The sequence below is a fragment of the Centruroides vittatus genome, unplaced genomic scaffold, assembly GCF_030686945.1.
Source record: "Centruroides vittatus isolate TY-2023 unplaced genomic scaffold, ASM3068694v2 scaffold_2979, whole genome shotgun sequence".
NCBI classification, from domain to species: Eukaryota; Metazoa; Arthropoda; class Arachnida; order Scorpiones; family Buthidae; genus Centruroides; species Centruroides vittatus.
In genome coordinates this window covers 224,938-241,660 of record NW_027122697.1, presented here as the reverse complement: position 1 = coordinate 241,660, position 16,723 = coordinate 224,938, and the positions used below count along the sequence as shown (strand labels likewise).

Here is a 16,723-nt window from a genome sequence, read left to right as displayed (position 1 = left end):
TTTTTCCATGCTTATCAGATACAGTGAGGCCCACAATAAAGACCGCCCATGAAAGATTTGTGGGCTTATTCGCCTAAATTTATTCTCAAATCAGCTTGTTCAAGACGTATACAACTGCAAATTCGAAAGAATATTGGGCTACGAGTGTTATTTCTATGGAATGCCCACTTGATACGAAAGTGTGGTGTTACTGTTTCTCGTACGTATCACAACATAAACAGGTTGTGTCTCTGTCTTATCTTATATAAATTTCGTTTTGCAGTTAATCATAACTAAAATGACCTCAGACGTCCCGGAATTAGGAGGAACAATCTCGATTTTTGAACTGTTTTGTAATTACGTTCAAAAATAGCAAATATTTACTGTAAAATTTCACTTCAAAGATGAATAGTATAGTATACAAGCTTTAGCGTAAAAATTTCAATATCCAATTTATAGAAACAGTAGCTAAATTGGCGATTTATTGCTCATGATATCACAAGGAAGCGTACTGTACTGTACAGTACATTTCAGGATCTGATACAGTAACATCTTTGGATATAACGAATGATTGGCATTATCAGATCATCTCTTTCTCCTATTAACTGTTATATCTTGAATCAACAGTAACGGAATACAAATCGCAAAGGAATATAAAAAAACTCGAATTATCAATATACAAATTATAATTATAATAACATTTTTTAATGAAATTAATTACAAAGTATTAATTTAACATCAATTATAGAACATTTTTTTAGTTCTGATTACGCGCGTGTCGTAAATTCAACCATGCATAACTTGTGTTATTAGATTGTTATCACGCGCGATATTATGGAAGAAAATTATAATCTGAGAGCTGTAAATAAATTAAATAAATTAAATCCTTTTAAATGTATATAAAAGAACTCTTATAGGCTACTTTTATCGTACTTAATTCTTATACTTTGGCGTATACAGACACGAATAATCAAGAAAGTTAAGTAATTCACTTACATTCTATTGACCTTAATATAAAATAAATAAGGCGTTATATGCTGAAAATTTAGTTGCTAAATTAAGTTAATTGAGATTATAATTTTAATATTAATTAATTAACCGTGTGAGATAAATGAAATAGCTAAATTAAATTGAGATTAAGTATTACTTAACTACACGTGAATGCAATTAATATATACAGATACTTTTAATCACTTCCTCATAGAAAATAGTTGTATTTTGTAAAATGCGTTAATAAAATATTAATTTTTTTAAAGAAAAAGTTTACAGATTTAAAAATTTGAGCAATATAATTTAATGATTCTGGTTTGATTACAATTAAATATTCTTAATAAAGGATCATTATTACCAATTTTTCTATAATATTGTCAGATTTAATAGTGATCTTAACAACAATATTTAGGATTAGAACACAGGAACAAGTAATTATTTATTGTGACATCGTCGCAATAAATAATGCCGGGCTGCGATTTTTAATCATTTTTAAATATATTTCAGTTAAAATATAGCCTCTCTATTTCAAGTTATTAGCAGTGGTTTGGTCCAGAACATCATACTTTTCCTGTTTACAATAGTCATCTATTAATTGCTTTCGAAGGAAGTTTTAAATTGAAATAACATAACTTCTTGCTAGCATCGGAAGTTCATATATAGTTACTTTGGACCTCCTGACCCTAAGGTTTCCATATCTGGTCTCGGATTTCATCTATCTAATTACGTTCTCGAGATTAAGAAAAGACAGACAAACGGAAGACGGTGGGAATTTATAGGTCTACAAGTTATTCAAATTGCAGCCCAACAAAGATGTGAGGACGAAACTGCATTTCTTGGTTCTTGTGTTCTAAATATTCTGAAAAACGAAGAAGATTTTGAATTGAAGAAGAAGATTCTTATTTAATTATAAATTCAAAATAAGGAAGAAGAAGACGAGAAGCTTCTTCGTTCTTACAATAAAACACAGTTTTGATATTTTTGCGTAAAAATATATTAACACAAACAATATTATTTGTCAATTAATTTTTTAAACAAAGTTTTCCGTTATATTTCAATTTAATAAAGGCGAAAAATCTCCTTCCAGAATAAATTTCATCTTTGATAAATATGTGCTTATCCCTTGCGACATTATACTTAAAACGCAAAGTTCTATTCAAAATAGATATTTTGTATATGAAACTAATATTCGAAACAAAATTTCAAAACTTCTGACGTATGTCGATAACTTATCAGATATTGTTTTAAAAAACTTTAAATAATTTTTCGTCCGTTCGATAGATGGTGTTACTTGTATGTAAATACTAACTTTACCTTCCGAGCTTTAATAAACTCTTTCCACCCCTGGGCACTAAGAGGGCCTTGTTTTTAGCAAGTTCATTATGGGTTCGTCAGGCCCACAATAGGGCTGACGGTGGTGAGGAACGGGGCCCGATATATCCGGACGAATCCCCCCGGAAAATTTACTTTCCCGGCCGTTAAAAATAACAGAGAGAAAATATTCTAATCAATCAAATATTGATCTTCCTGATTACAAAAACAAAAAAGAGGAACAAAATTCTGTATTTGAGGTTTTTTTGCCTGTATAGGTCGTTCCACATATCTTGACGAGAACGTGGATATGCAGCAAAGTAATTTATTTCGATCAGTTCTATACAGAAGTTTAACTGAGCTTTATCAGATTTATGCTATTGAATTTATTATTACAGGTAATGAGCTAAAAATATTTCGTGACAGTACAGTGTAGGGCAATGTGGTCTTTACCGAATACAGTAATAAAATGCACGGTATCGCGAATACTTTCGGATATAGAGAACACTCGTTAATTATAGTTCTTCTATTGTCAAAAACTTTTAAATTACTGTAGAAAATTAAAAATTTACATTCTATCTTCACCTTTAAATCGGGGCGCGGGTCATAGATTCGCCATCACCAATCAAGATCAATGTTTTTCAAACTGTGGGTCGCTTTCAAATTTTAATGGGTCACGAAATGATGCTACCTTCTCTAAGAACTAGCAACAATAGATGCATCTATTAAGTACTGAATATGTTTTTCTTATAATTATTATTGTCATTTAGTAATAAAATTAAGATTATAGAATGTGTGTATATGAAATCGATTTCTCTTTGAATAATACCAAAACAGAAGATCATTACATGTAAGGTTGTAGTCATAAAATCATTAAGTTGCAATTCTAAAGCGAGTTTCATTTTCTTCTTTTTTTCTTTTCAATAACTTATTCACTGACCACAATTAACTTTTAGAATAGAGAAGTAAAAATACAAAGAGCTAAATCTTCGGCAGAAGTGCGAACTGATCCACTATTTAGAAAGTCATAGCGAGAGACGAATAGCTGAGAATAGCCGTAGATAACATTAAAAGGAGGAAGAGTGAGTGTCTGGATAGGTTTCAAATTGAGTCCGAAGATATGATCAGAAAGAAGAGGGTAACTGAATTTGATGACAAATTTCTTAACTCCGAAGTGGTTTACTAAAATGAGGATATTAAACAAAAACACAGATGAATTTATTGACTGTAATTGTGATGTTGCGACCATCGAATCTATTGATTCGGAAGATGCTTTTGCAAGTGTCCTAAAAGAGTTCAATAGAGGGAAGAATGAAAGAAGAGAAGATAAAGGTCTGTATCATAACGAGGAAGAGAAGCCCTTGCCTTTATCCCACAAGGGAGTTTATGATATGCTGGAGAAAATGGCCTCTTGCTATGCCACAATAGCTATCCTGAAGTTCTTATGCCAATATATCAAGCAAAGACAATTGTAGCTGATGAAACTTTTAAGAAACAAAATTCTGAAGCAATCCAGGATTGATGAAGTCTCACAAAATATTGAATTCGTTGCATTGTTTTTTCTTCTCCGAGCTTTTGTTTAGAATATTGAATATTCAATTGTTTTGTATTTTTGTGTTTTTTTTTTTGTATTTCATATTAAATTTTATATAGTCAAACCTTTTGCTTATTTCTATTTAAGTGATTTTATTCAAAAACACCCATGCCCCTTTTTCTGCATAAGATGACCATCTGTTTAAGGTGACCACTTTGAGCTGGTCTCTTCGGTAGTCACATTATCAGGTTTCACCGTAAATCTACCAGAAGTGTTTCCAGCCTTTAGTTTACTTGTTGACTCTGTTCTAATACTATAGTTAATTCGGCGACCCCTTTCTATACGGATACAAAATAGAAATAAATTACAAAGAGAATAAAAAAATAAGATCAACAACATTCTTTTACTTTAATATACTGTATTTCTAAAGAAACATGTCTACCGATTCTTATACTATCTCTTGTAATTTATTGAACTTACTTTAGAAGAAACAATCACATTTAAATAATATATTTTACTTTAATTTAAAAGTGGATAATAAAAGTTTCATTTGTATTGCTAAGAAGAAAACAACTGCTTATGGGACGTTTTAAGGAGAAAAACAGGCTATTATAACTAAACTTTAGTTTAAAATCAGTTTATAAATGTAATTTACAATAATATAACGAGAACTACACAACTGAAAACCATATAGAAACATTAAAAAATGTCGAATTTGAGAATCATGTAGAGAAATTTTATAAAATAAATACTTAAATTACTAGTATTAACATTTAAAGAATTTTATTTAAATTAAAATTAGATTATATTATGCAAACTAAATAAAATCATAATTATATTTTATAAGATTTAATAATATTTTTAAAAATAGTTTTAAAAATATAAATAATTATAAGTTACATTCTTTAAAATACTAAAAGGATAAATACTAATTACCATAGAGTCTATGGTCCATTTTGAATTAATTTTTCCTATACTTACACTTATAAAATAGAATTAATAACAAGAATAAATGCTTAAATACTCAGTTTTTAATATTATTACGTATTTTATAACATAATTATAAGCATAGGAGGCAATTAACATTGCGTTACATTAACCTTTGTCAGTGAAAGTCGTAGCCGTTATAAGTTATCATCTTATCTCGAAAACGTCAACTATAACACGTTATATATAGATACTGCTTAGTAAAAACTTATAGACGACTTTTTTGTATATAATTCTTCTAAGTAAAGTACATGTAATTGCTTCAGGCAACAATTAGGACTTCGACCTGCTTATAGTTTGATTGAAGTTTTAGATTAAAAGTTCGTATATACAAAACTTTAAATAATTTATTTTTATAATAATTTTTAAAAATTTAAAAAAATACATTTAAAATTATTTTAAATAAAATTCATTTTATAGTTAAAATTTTATAATTCGATACCAAAAAAGGGGCGGAGAATAGCAATTGAACGAATTGGACGACTTTAAAAGCATTCTGGATTGAATGTCAGGTGAATGTCAACCTTTGATCGGATGCAATGAACTCCGCTATCTTTCTTTTCTTCCTTTGTTTTTACTCGATTTCTACTGAGAATTGGAATCGATATCTAAAATTAGATCGGAATTTTGAAGTTTGGTGGTCAGTCGAAGAAGAATGGGTCACGTTTCAAGTGGAGGTAGCCACTAGAGGATGGATTGGATTCGGAATCTCTCCGAATGGAGGAATGGCGGGCAGCGACTTAGTTATAGGCTGGGTAAATAACGGAAAAGCGTGGTTTCATGTAAGTATATCTTAAAAAAAATAAAAATAACTGTTATTAACTGCTAATAATTAACTCATCGTATCATTAAATATTCCTATATTCTTCACTTTATAACTAACTACATTCATCATGCATTAACTCATATATATATTGTGGAATAGAACCATAAGCGGTTAACTCTAAATCTTGCGCTTTTTAAACGATTTCCTATTATATTCGATACGAGATCAGTATATAGAATTCCAAACTATTGCATAAAACAGCAAATTTTCAAATTACGGTTTTACAGTTAGCCACTTATGGTTCTATCTCTATCACCCTAATATGTTATTTAAAATACCATATCGCTTCATTAAATTCATAAAATTGGCTAGGATAGACACGCAGAAGGAAATTATCAACCGATTATAGATGGCCATCAAGATTGGGAGCTGCTTTGGTGCTGCGAAAACGATACTCATACCTCCATACGTTTCAAAAGAATGCTCATCACGTGTGACGATCAAGATCTTTTTATAACGGTAAATAGAAAAATATTCTTTATATTCTAGATCTTAAATCAATTCAATTTTAAATTATCTGTATTTCTATAGAATGATACAACTAGATTTATTTACGCCTATCATTCCGATGATCCTACAAAACCCGATACAGTTATGTATCATGGAGCAAAGAGAAGGGGTACTGTAAGTGTTATGATAAATTATAATCTTGATAAACCAATACATTACGAAAGTCCGGAAGATATTGAATATTGGGATGTTACAAGTCCTAACGTAAGTGAAATTTTATAAACGTGACGTAATATGCAGATATACGCTGTATGTTGAAACTTTTCCTGTAGATTTTATTACCAGAAGACAAAGATACTGCCTATTACTGCACCTTATTACGAAGACCAAACTTAGATAAACAGCATCATATAATAAAAGTAATTATAGTTATTTTTGTCGTAATATATTTTATGAATAGTTCATTTATTTGCGAAATTCGTGTCAATATTCTTTTAATGATCAACCGAAACGCGATCTGGCAATGTAAAAATGCCACAACGCGTTGTAGCATTTTTACATTGCGCGCTGCTCGCATTTTCGAAAGTGCCACTACGCGAAATTCGCATTGTGACTGAATCTGAGAAGTCGGAACGCATTGCGGACGATTTTTTTGTTTAATGGGCCTAAGATATATACTATATGTCAAATTAACGATATCAATGGGGCTACGTAGCTGTATGTTGGAGAGGGTAAAGATACTAGCGTACCTATCAATCCTGGTTTCAATTCGAGTAAGTTTAGTAAAATTTTGTATGGGTTGACTTGATTCTGTTGTGGACTTGGTTGAACCCATAATGGCAAACAATGGACGAGTGGAAAAAACCACCGAACACTTTGTTGTGGGTTCGCGTCTCACCAAAGGGCTGAAACACGTGGAATTTTCCGGGTTTTGTCTACGTGTCTGACACCTAAATAGAATTCAGTTTCACGGAGTAAATCCTTGAAATTAGTAGTTTAAATTAAATTCTATTTTCAACTATTTAAGCAATATAGTAAGCCTACTTGTAAAGTTGTCTTAAATAGTTAATAGTCCTTTAGAAAGTTTCTATAAAGCATTCCCCTTGGCAGATCGCCCACGTGTTGCATTGCCTTATCAGATACGGCGTATCCGATTAAAACAAACCATGATGGACCACGTTAGTGTCAGCAGGGTAGAATGGATCTATTAAGATAAATGTAATTTAATAAATTTAAAATTTTCTAGGTCGCGCCATTAATACAACCCGGAAACGAAAAATTCGTTCATCATATTATTTTGTATGAATGTATGATCAATGAAGAAGCTATTTCACCTTTCAAGGATGGAACGTATTACGAATGTTTTGATGATGGTGGTGTACCGAAATTCCCATATTGTTTGACATCATCTATAGGATGGGCTGTCGGTGGAGAGGTATACGTCTAAACATTACATTATAAATCAAATAATGAAAAATTACAAAATTACTTTAATACTTTTTTAGGAAATGTATTTTCCAGAAAATGTCGGTATACCTATTGGAATGTCTAATGTGGTTTGGTATCTTCTACAAATTCATTATGATAATCCTGAATTTGCTCGAGGTATATTACATTTATTTACTAGATTAAGATATATTGTTTATGTTTATGTATTCGTTAACAATTAGGGGTTGTTGATTCATCCGGATTGAGGATATCATATACTCCTAAACTCAGACAATACGATGGTTCGATGCTAACCGTAGGTTCTCTATGGTACCCTTGCGTATTTGTGCCACCAAATCAAAAAGAATTTATAATTTCGGGTCATGGTCATCCATCTTGTTTAAGACAGGTATGTAATACGATTGCAGATTTATTTTATAAGACTATTATTCATAGAAATTAAACCCAATTACAAAACAATAAATGTTATTAAATCGAATTGATATCATTACCAAACTAATTTTCAAAAATCAATGCTTATTTCACAACCTTTCACAGATAAGTACTTTGGAAATAAATTCGTATTATTTTAATTTAAATTTTATTAAAAATTAAGATAATATATTTTATGGCTAGCAAAAAATTTTGTTTTTCATTCATCTAATATACAACTTCAATTTTATTCGTAGTTTATAGTGTTATTAAGTAGTACTAATTATTTAATTACTCGTATCGATAATCGAAACACTAAACTAATTTGAATCATACCTCTATGTGCTTTAAATATGAGTGCAATTTTGGGAAATTCTGGTGCACCATTTGCAGAACTTTATACAAATGTCAAAATAAACAAATTTTGTGAAGAAAAATCTTAATCTTAATCTTAATATATATATGTGGGGGGTAGAACAAATATTTATCTAAATGATGGAATAATTGAATTGATATTGTTATCCAATCTAAGGATTTTATACATACTTTTTTGAAAAGTGATGCTGTGTGGGCTATTTTCCTAGGATTTTGAACTTTCCTAGAATTATTTAAGAACTTTCTCTGTTTTTCTAGGATTTTCCTAGGTTTTTCTTTCTAGAATTGTATTAAAAAATATTGATTTTTATTTTTTAATTTGAGGGACGTTACTTTTGAAACGATTCTATTAGCAAGAGGAAATGTTTATTATAACAGAAAGTATTTATTTAATTGTTCTGTGTTTAAAAATTTCTTCTGTTCGAGTTATTATCTTTCAATACAAAAGAATTTCTTACTTTGTAAAATATAAGTTATATTATAAGAATGTAAGGTATTTTAAAATAATAAATGTTTAGTTTTAAAAAATAGTTTATTTTAAAAATTAGTTATATTTCGCTTCTATTCGTACTGCTAAATTATAAAAAGTACAATCTTTTGCCAGTTTCGAATACTTTCAAGTAAGGTTTCGGTTGGTTTACAATGAAAAAATAAGACATTATAAAAGAAATAATGATAATTTTTTTTAATTAATTAAAATAATCAAATCATAATTTTAAATTGATCGCATGTATTTATAGGGAATTCCTCCAGAAGGAATTAAAATATTTTCTTCTCTTCTTCATTCGCATCTTATTGGTAAGTTATTGTTTTAAATCTATTTTGTGTAAATATTAAAATCTCATTTCTCGATAAATATAATCATAACTAATTTTTAGCAAAGAAAATTACAGTGAGACATTTTCGAAACAATGAAGAACTCCCACCATTGGACGTAGACAAATACTACGATTTCAACTATCAGGTATTATCAATTTACAATTAAAAACAACATACTTCAGAAGGTTTAATTATAAAAAATTCTAATCACTTTTGGAAAGATGAGTTTATATACATTGTACAATACAAACGTTCACAACATTACATAATTACTATATTTTTCATTTTACGTGTGCAAACGTAAGAAAGTAAACTATATTTTTAATTATGATTCGAATTATCATAAATTTTTGTGAATAGTCGAGATATTGGACACATTATCACTTTAATACCAGTTGGATAAGCAAACCAACTTCACCGTTTTATTGGAAACGAGCTACGTCATTGACTCGCTTATCCAGCTGCATTAAAACCTTCTTATTTGTGATCTAATCAGCCTACATGAGCAAAATGACAATATGCCAGATAGTGTATCTTGCGTTTAAGTTCCTTCCATTCTTTAATACACGAATCGATTGTTCTTCCAAATTTTCCTGGTGTTTTTTCACTGACTGTTTTTCAAACACGATTAAAAGTTATTATTGCCTTACTGTCCTTATTCAATTTATTATATATTTGTCAACATGGACATTAATCATTAACAAGACAATTATACTAATGTTAAGCATTTACACAAAAATGAGGAAATGTTTAGCAGGTAGCTTAATAAAGAGAGTCTATTTTCTCTGAAAACATTTCCTCATTTTTGTGTAAATACTTAACACCAGTATAATTGTCCTGTTAATGATTAATGTCCACGTTGACAAATATATAATAAAACGATTAAAAGTTCTTCAAACTACGGAAGCAAAGAAAATGATAAAATTCTGTTTTTATACCACTATAAAAGACTTGACTAATAGAAAAAAAATAATTCGTTCTTAAATCACGAAATTACAAAAATCACAAATCATTAAAGGCCACACAAAATAGATATGAGCGGTGAAATTTAGCCTAATACAGTAAAAATCGGTTAATCTTGTTTGTTTATTTATTAAACAAATGAATAATTTTTAATAAATATATTTAATAATTGTTTAGTCAGGAATTTTAATGCAGATCGTAATTTTAAAGAAATGTATTTGCAACAATTCATTTTTCTTTAATGTATGTCATATAATATAAAAATATGGCATTTGTTCGCTTCATGAGATATTCCCTACAGTGTGAGATATTTCTAGTTATTTTCTGATAATGAATGTGGGACGTCATACTCTTCTGCAACACCTGCAAGTTGATCCGACTGCCTATGAAGCCTTGTTCCTATTTAGCAAACGTCAAACCAGCAAATTTGTTTTGATACTTCATACACAGAAATCATAATCTAGTTGAATTGTTGCTTTTACGCATAGAAATATCTTCGTATTCTATGTTTTTGAAAATTTATTTTATAAAGGGTTTTCAAAACATTTTTAAAGGGTTTTCAAAAATGCACCTTTTAATAGCATGAATTGATTTTTTTTATTCGAAAACTAAACTAAATTGGGATTGTACTGTGATGAATAAATATAAGAAAAGGATGGTATATTAAAAAGCAAAATTAAAGTTTAGAGCATGAAAACATGCACATACAAGTGCATTTTAGGATCGAGGTGTGTTCGGTTTGTCGGTTCCTGTTTGTACAATAATAGCATAAAAAATGTAAAGTTAATCTATCAAACCCGAATATATTTGTCACATTTTCTTAATTTTTTGTTTAAAAATAGGTCAAAATACCTTTTCATGTACTAATATAATAATTATATCGTATACAGTATATATTAATAAAAAAATTATCTGTAGGAGTATCGTCGTCTTCCTGAAGAGCGACTGCTTTTACCTGTAAGTATTCAATCAATTACTTACTAGTAAACGTTTAACATTGACTCTGATTTCTTAAATTATAGAATGATCACGTGATAGTAGAATGTACTTATGATTCTTCAAAAAAGGCTCATACCACATTTGTAAGTAATCGATTTTAATCTGTTTTCTATTTAATTTGAAATGATTTTGACAAATCATTACGTAATTAGGGTGGGCTTTCAACTCAGGAAGAAATGTGTTTGGCATTTCTTTCATATTATCCTAAACAGAACATATCTGCAGCTACTAGTTGCCCTATTCCTAGCAATGTATTGAAATCGATAGGCGTAGAGAAGCTTTCAGAGTAAGTATTTTATACATCATATGTATACTATTTTAATTTAATAATAATTATATAATTGTAAATCTATTGTAGGGATGAAAGATTTGTTGTTTCTCCGCTTACCGGAAAAAATGAAAGTTATTATGACTTTCTCGATTCTTATTCATGGGACGAAATTTCAGTAAATCAAATACAAAAAGCTATGATGTATAGTCCTCATATAAACTTTTGTTTAGATACAAATGGAAAAGGAATTACGGTAAGTTAATTATATAAACATTTTTAAATGTTTGAAATAAATATTATAATTCATTTTTGATTTTAGAACTATATTCTCTCGAGATATCCAAAAGTAAAACGAAGCTATAAAGAACCAGACATTTGTGCATCACGTGAAAACCCTATCAGAGACATCTCACCCAGAACAAAACCATCTAGACCAATAACTCCCAAAATACCAGAAATTACTTTACCACCTAGAAATGATCAAACTACAAGAAGACCGCAGAAACCTTTTCCTCCAAAACGAACAACACAGATGCAACAAACTAATTTTCCACCAAATGTTAGACCGGAAACACGCAAACCACAAAGGAAATTCCCACCTGTCAGACAAACTACAAGAGATCCATGGAGAACAACACAGATGCAACAAACGGATTTCCCAGCAACACGCAAACCACAAAGGAAATTCCCACCAGTCAGACAAACTACAAGAGATCCATGGAGAACAACACAGATGCAACAAACGGATTTCCCAGCAACACGCAAACCACAAAGGAAATTCCCACCAGTCAGACAAACTACAAGAGATCCATGGAAAACAACGCAGATGCAACAAACTGATTTTCCAGCAACACGCAAACCACAAAGAAAATTTCCTCCAGTCAGAACAACTACAAGAAATCCGCCTTGGAAACCTCCTCCACCTACACCACCGAGTACAAGAAAGCCATACAAACCTTTTCCTCCAAACGTTAGACAAGACAGAACTACAGAAAAACTAGAAATTACAACCGATAAACCTAAAAGCGAAATTGTACCGCATGTTCTTCCTTATCCTATAATAGAACAGATAATTAGAGAATCTGGTTAAGTTTTGAAAACATTGGAAGTATCATTTTTAATCTATAATTCTTTCATTAAATTGTTATCTTATTAATTCTTCCCTCATATAAATCTGAAGTTACTCTAGATACCAATAACTCATATAACCGAGCGATAATATGAATGTTCTTATAAATTATTTTTTAAATAAACTAAGCAATTGTGATAGCTAACTTTAGTACATATTTATATGTATTGTATGTAAAATTTATGAAGTTTTTTCAATTTCTGGGTAGTCTGAGAAGCAGGTTTTGTCAGAAATGTAGGTATTTTGGATGCTATTCTTCATCATCTGACCTAATTTATAAGGGATGTGAAAAGAAATGTTTTTTTTTATTGGTTTTCAGCTGAAAAAAATGTTAAAAATTACTAAAATAATGTTATTGTCAAATGAAATTTGCCACTTTAAGTATAATACATGTAAAATATTAATATTTTGGTTTATTTTGTGAAGAACAAAATAAATAATTAGTTTTGTATTAACATTTTAATTACAGAATATAAGTGTGTATAAAATTTTTGAATACGATTATAAGGGCAAAAATAAACTTTAATACATTTTATAAATACTGACTTTTTGCAATTTATATATCTATTTTGATTTATAAACATCAATATTCAGAGGAAAATCATTCTAAACGCCACATTTTTGCACTAAGAAGAAACGAAGAGCTTTCTATAGAATTTTGTTTTTTTAGTGACCTCCGAATCTGTAAATTATCTTATTTTAAACTGCGTATTACTGAATAAAGTGAAAACAAGCTTACTATTTTGCAAAGATTTGATCACCACAAAAATAATGTAATTGTATACCTATGTTAACTCTGGATATTTCACTGTTTCCTTTCCAGACTTGACAGACAGGATAAGCCGTTGAAGACGAGATAACAATACAATTTATATTAGCATGAAAACAGTCAATACACAGTATTCTTGAAGATCAAATAGAAAGTTCTCAAATAAAACACTGTTGCACTTGAATGCAAAACTAAAAGCTATCGTATTAAACTTTAAAATGAGAATTTTCTTAATTAAATAATATAGATTTTTTCTCTTTTTCCACAGAATGGTTGCAAGGGCGAAGAGTACTGAAACGTACTACCATGAATGCAATTGTCAGTTCATTCAGTAGCAAGGACTTGACCATATCATTGAAAATACATTAAAATTTAACAGTATGAAACATACTGTCAAATTTTAGAAGTTAGTAGAAGTTTAGTAGAAGTTGCATCTAGAGGATGGGTTGGATTGGGAATTTCTCCAAATGGTGGGATGGAAGGTAGCGACGTGGTCATCGGATGGATTAACAACGGAAAAGCCACATTTCACGTAAGATTTTGGAAGAAATTAACCATGTTTGTTTCTATCGAAAGATCAATTTAAAAATTATTTTCGAAATTGTTTAATAATGAGTACAGTAATATAAACAGATATTAGAGAGGTTGCGGCGTTTCAATGCGAAAATGTGAACGTCGGACTTTCAGCGCCGCCTTCCTGTAAGCCTAGAAGTTTGACAATTATGTTTGGAACATCAGTGGAATCATGCTCGACGTTTCAAACGTCATTGTCAAACTTCTAGGCTTACAGGAAGGCGGCGCTGAACGTCCGACGTTCACGTTATCGCGTTGAAAACGTCGGCCGCAACCTCTATATTTATATAATTATTCTTTTACTTATTAATGTAAAAGATATTGAGATTTAACTTCCTTCTTTATGCAGCTTCAAATGTCATTTACTAATGAAAATTTTTTATTACATATCAGCTTTTCTTATTAAAGAAGTTAGTTCATTAAGTGTAATATAACAGGCGATGATACCAGATTTTCAAGCGAATAGACCACTTAAAGCGAGATAAGGCATGAACATTATTCAAACCGGTTATAAATTTATTCGTTTAGTCTGATCGCCTCTATAATGGTCGATTTAGCGTTTCTGGTGTTGTGCATCTTCACGGTTTCTGCACGAAATTTCGATCAGTATTCAAAATTAGACGACAATTACGAAATTTGGTGGTCGACGGACGAAGATTCTATTACTTTTCAAGTAGAAGTTGCAACTAGAGGATGGGTTGGATTGGGAATTTCTCCAAATGGTGGGATGGAAGGTAGCGACGTGGTCATCGGATGGATTAACAACGGAAAAGCCACATTTCACGTAAGATTTTGGAAGAAATTAACCATGTTTGTTTCTATCGAAAGATCAATTTAAAAATTATTTTCGAAATTGTTTAATAATGAGTACAGTAATATAAACAGATATTAGAGAGGTTGCGGCGTATATTATTTGATTGATGAAATTAACTGAAATACTTTAATAAAATTAAAATATTTCAGTAAAATTAAGTAATTCAATAAAGTTAAAATTAATGAAATTTAAGTATTTCATTTTAAATTAACGTATGAAAGCATTTCGTATTCAATTTTTTAACTTTAACTTACAAGATTTTCACAGGATTATACTTAATTAAAACCAATTAAACTTTATTAATAACTTCATTGATATTTATAGGCTAACTATATCTGTCTTTCGTGCTGTATAATTTTAGAATTTGTTAGACTATTAAATACTTTATTTATTTTTAAAATTGGTTAATAATATGTTATTGAAAATTATAGAATCTACAAATATTTTATTTATCTTAATTTACTTGAATAAAGTGAAAAGTTTTTTGAAATTTGTAATGATAATAACTTATTTTTAAAATATTTCATGCGAGGAAACTTCTAATTTAATGAGATTAATTGTTTTATATCGTGAAAATCTGAAAATACGGACATTGACATTCGTCGTTAAAGAGTTTGACATTCCTAAAACCGGTTCGTCGTTCGAAACATAAAAATGAAAAATAAAATAAAGCAAAACTTTTTATGTATATATTATAGTCTTTTATCTTCAGTTTCAGTTTGTCCGTCTTCTATATTAAGTACGAGTAAAAAATGAAAATTTTTAGAGAATGAACCGTCGTATACACCAAACTCTTAGATATTTAAATATGAAATAAATATGTATAGACAGATCTAGGAACGTACTATACAATAGGATATATGATACATAACGATATCTACGTAATATGAATGCTGTATATTATAGATGTATATAAATTCACTTTAATCCAAAAAAGTTTGGTTGATTTTCTCACAGCAATTTCGATTAGGTAATTTAAGACTTTATTGTATAAATTTAACACAGTGTCTAATTACATAAAATATAATTTACTATAAAATTTATAACAACATAAAACATAGAATTCAATAAACTTTAAATTTACATCCAGTTCTATGTATTTACTGGGTTTTCACTTGTTATAAAGATGATGATGAATACACGCCAGTTTTTTCAGTAAAAGTACTGTATAAGTGTGAAAAAGTACAATACAATTTTAAAACTATAAAATGGTAAAAAAAGGGGTGCAATTTTACTTACAATTGATATTATGCCTGTTAGTATTTAGGCTTACAAACATACCACACATTAAATTTTATCAACAGTGTATAAAATCTTAGGCAATTATTGACTATTGAGTGGTTGTACTGTACCATAGAGAATTACTGTATCTGAGCGAATTGCAGTCTCCTATTCTTTGATTTTTTTTTCTAATATACGTCCTGCTTCTTCTATATAAATTTTTGGGTTATTACAGTTACATTCGATTTTGTAAACAGTTCCTACTTTTTTGAGATCATCAGTTTTACTATTATGTTGGTTATTGATACCTTTGTATATATTTTGAGATATTTTGTTCTGTTTTCCTCTTTAATGTTATTTATAGTGTTAAAATATTTTTTTCATCTATCATCTTACTGTTATATATTATTAAGTAATTATCTGCGTACATCATTACTAACTTTATAACTTGAATGTTATTTATTGTCTCATCCATGTCTATCATAACTAATTCTGCAAGCTTTGGCCCCATCTTTAACACCATACTTATGCCATCAGTTTGTCTATAGAAGTCCCGGCTAACTTAAAAGTAATTCTTTTTATATGCGATTATTGAGAGATTATTTTTGTTAAGTTAATTTGTTGTATTTCTAATAATAACTTTATATTTATTAATTTTTATATAATACTTATTATTATTTTCCTCATTAAAATACTTTTTTAAACTTTGGATAACCATTGAAGTTAAATTTTCTTTCTCTGCTTTTTTAATTGATAAATCTTTTATACTTTTATCTGTATTAGTTATCATATTAAAACAATCCGAAATGCATATGTATAACCTGTGTTAAATTTATACAGTAAAGTCTTAAAT

The 16,723-nt window shown here is 29.3% G+C and overlaps 3 protein-coding genes across 3 annotated transcripts in view; all 3 read left to right on the top strand.

Annotated features, from left to right (window-relative positions):
• Positions 1-3,467: 3,467 nt before the first annotated feature.
• On the top strand, positions 3,468-11,383 carry LOC136987989 (DBH-like monooxygenase protein 1 homolog). Its single transcript, XM_067285757.1, has 13 exons — positions 3,468-3,612; positions 5,435-5,583; positions 5,940-6,086; positions 6,159-6,341; positions 6,410-6,496; positions 7,324-7,512; positions 7,583-7,682; positions 7,748-7,914; positions 9,053-9,110; positions 9,191-9,276; positions 11,013-11,051; positions 11,117-11,176; positions 11,246-11,383. Exons 1-13 carry the CDS (start codon positions 3,468-3,470, stop codon positions 11,381-11,383), a joined length of 1,548 nt encoding a protein of 515 aa, XP_067141858.1.
• LOC136987996 (salivary glue protein Sgs-3-like) lies at positions 11,317-12,802 on the top strand. The gene is made up of 3 exons (XM_067285764.1): positions 11,317-11,379; positions 11,452-11,617; positions 11,684-12,802. Exons 2-3 carry the CDS (start codon positions 11,561-11,563, stop codon positions 12,452-12,454), a joined length of 828 nt encoding a protein of 275 aa, XP_067141865.1. The 5' UTR covers positions 11,317-11,379; positions 11,452-11,560; the 3' UTR covers positions 12,455-12,802.
• Positions 12,803-13,568: 766 nt separating this feature from the next.
• Positions 13,569-16,723, top strand: part of LOC136987987 (DBH-like monooxygenase protein 1 homolog) — a 10,283-nt gene continuing 7,128 nt past the window's right edge. The window contains exons 1-3 of the mRNA XM_067285756.1: positions 13,569-13,580; positions 13,642-13,820; positions 14,364-14,619. Coding sequence (XP_067141857.1) covers positions 13,569-13,580; positions 13,642-13,820; positions 14,364-14,619 — 447 coding nt within the window. The remainder of the gene's footprint in view (positions 13,581-13,641; positions 13,821-14,363; positions 14,620-16,723) is intronic.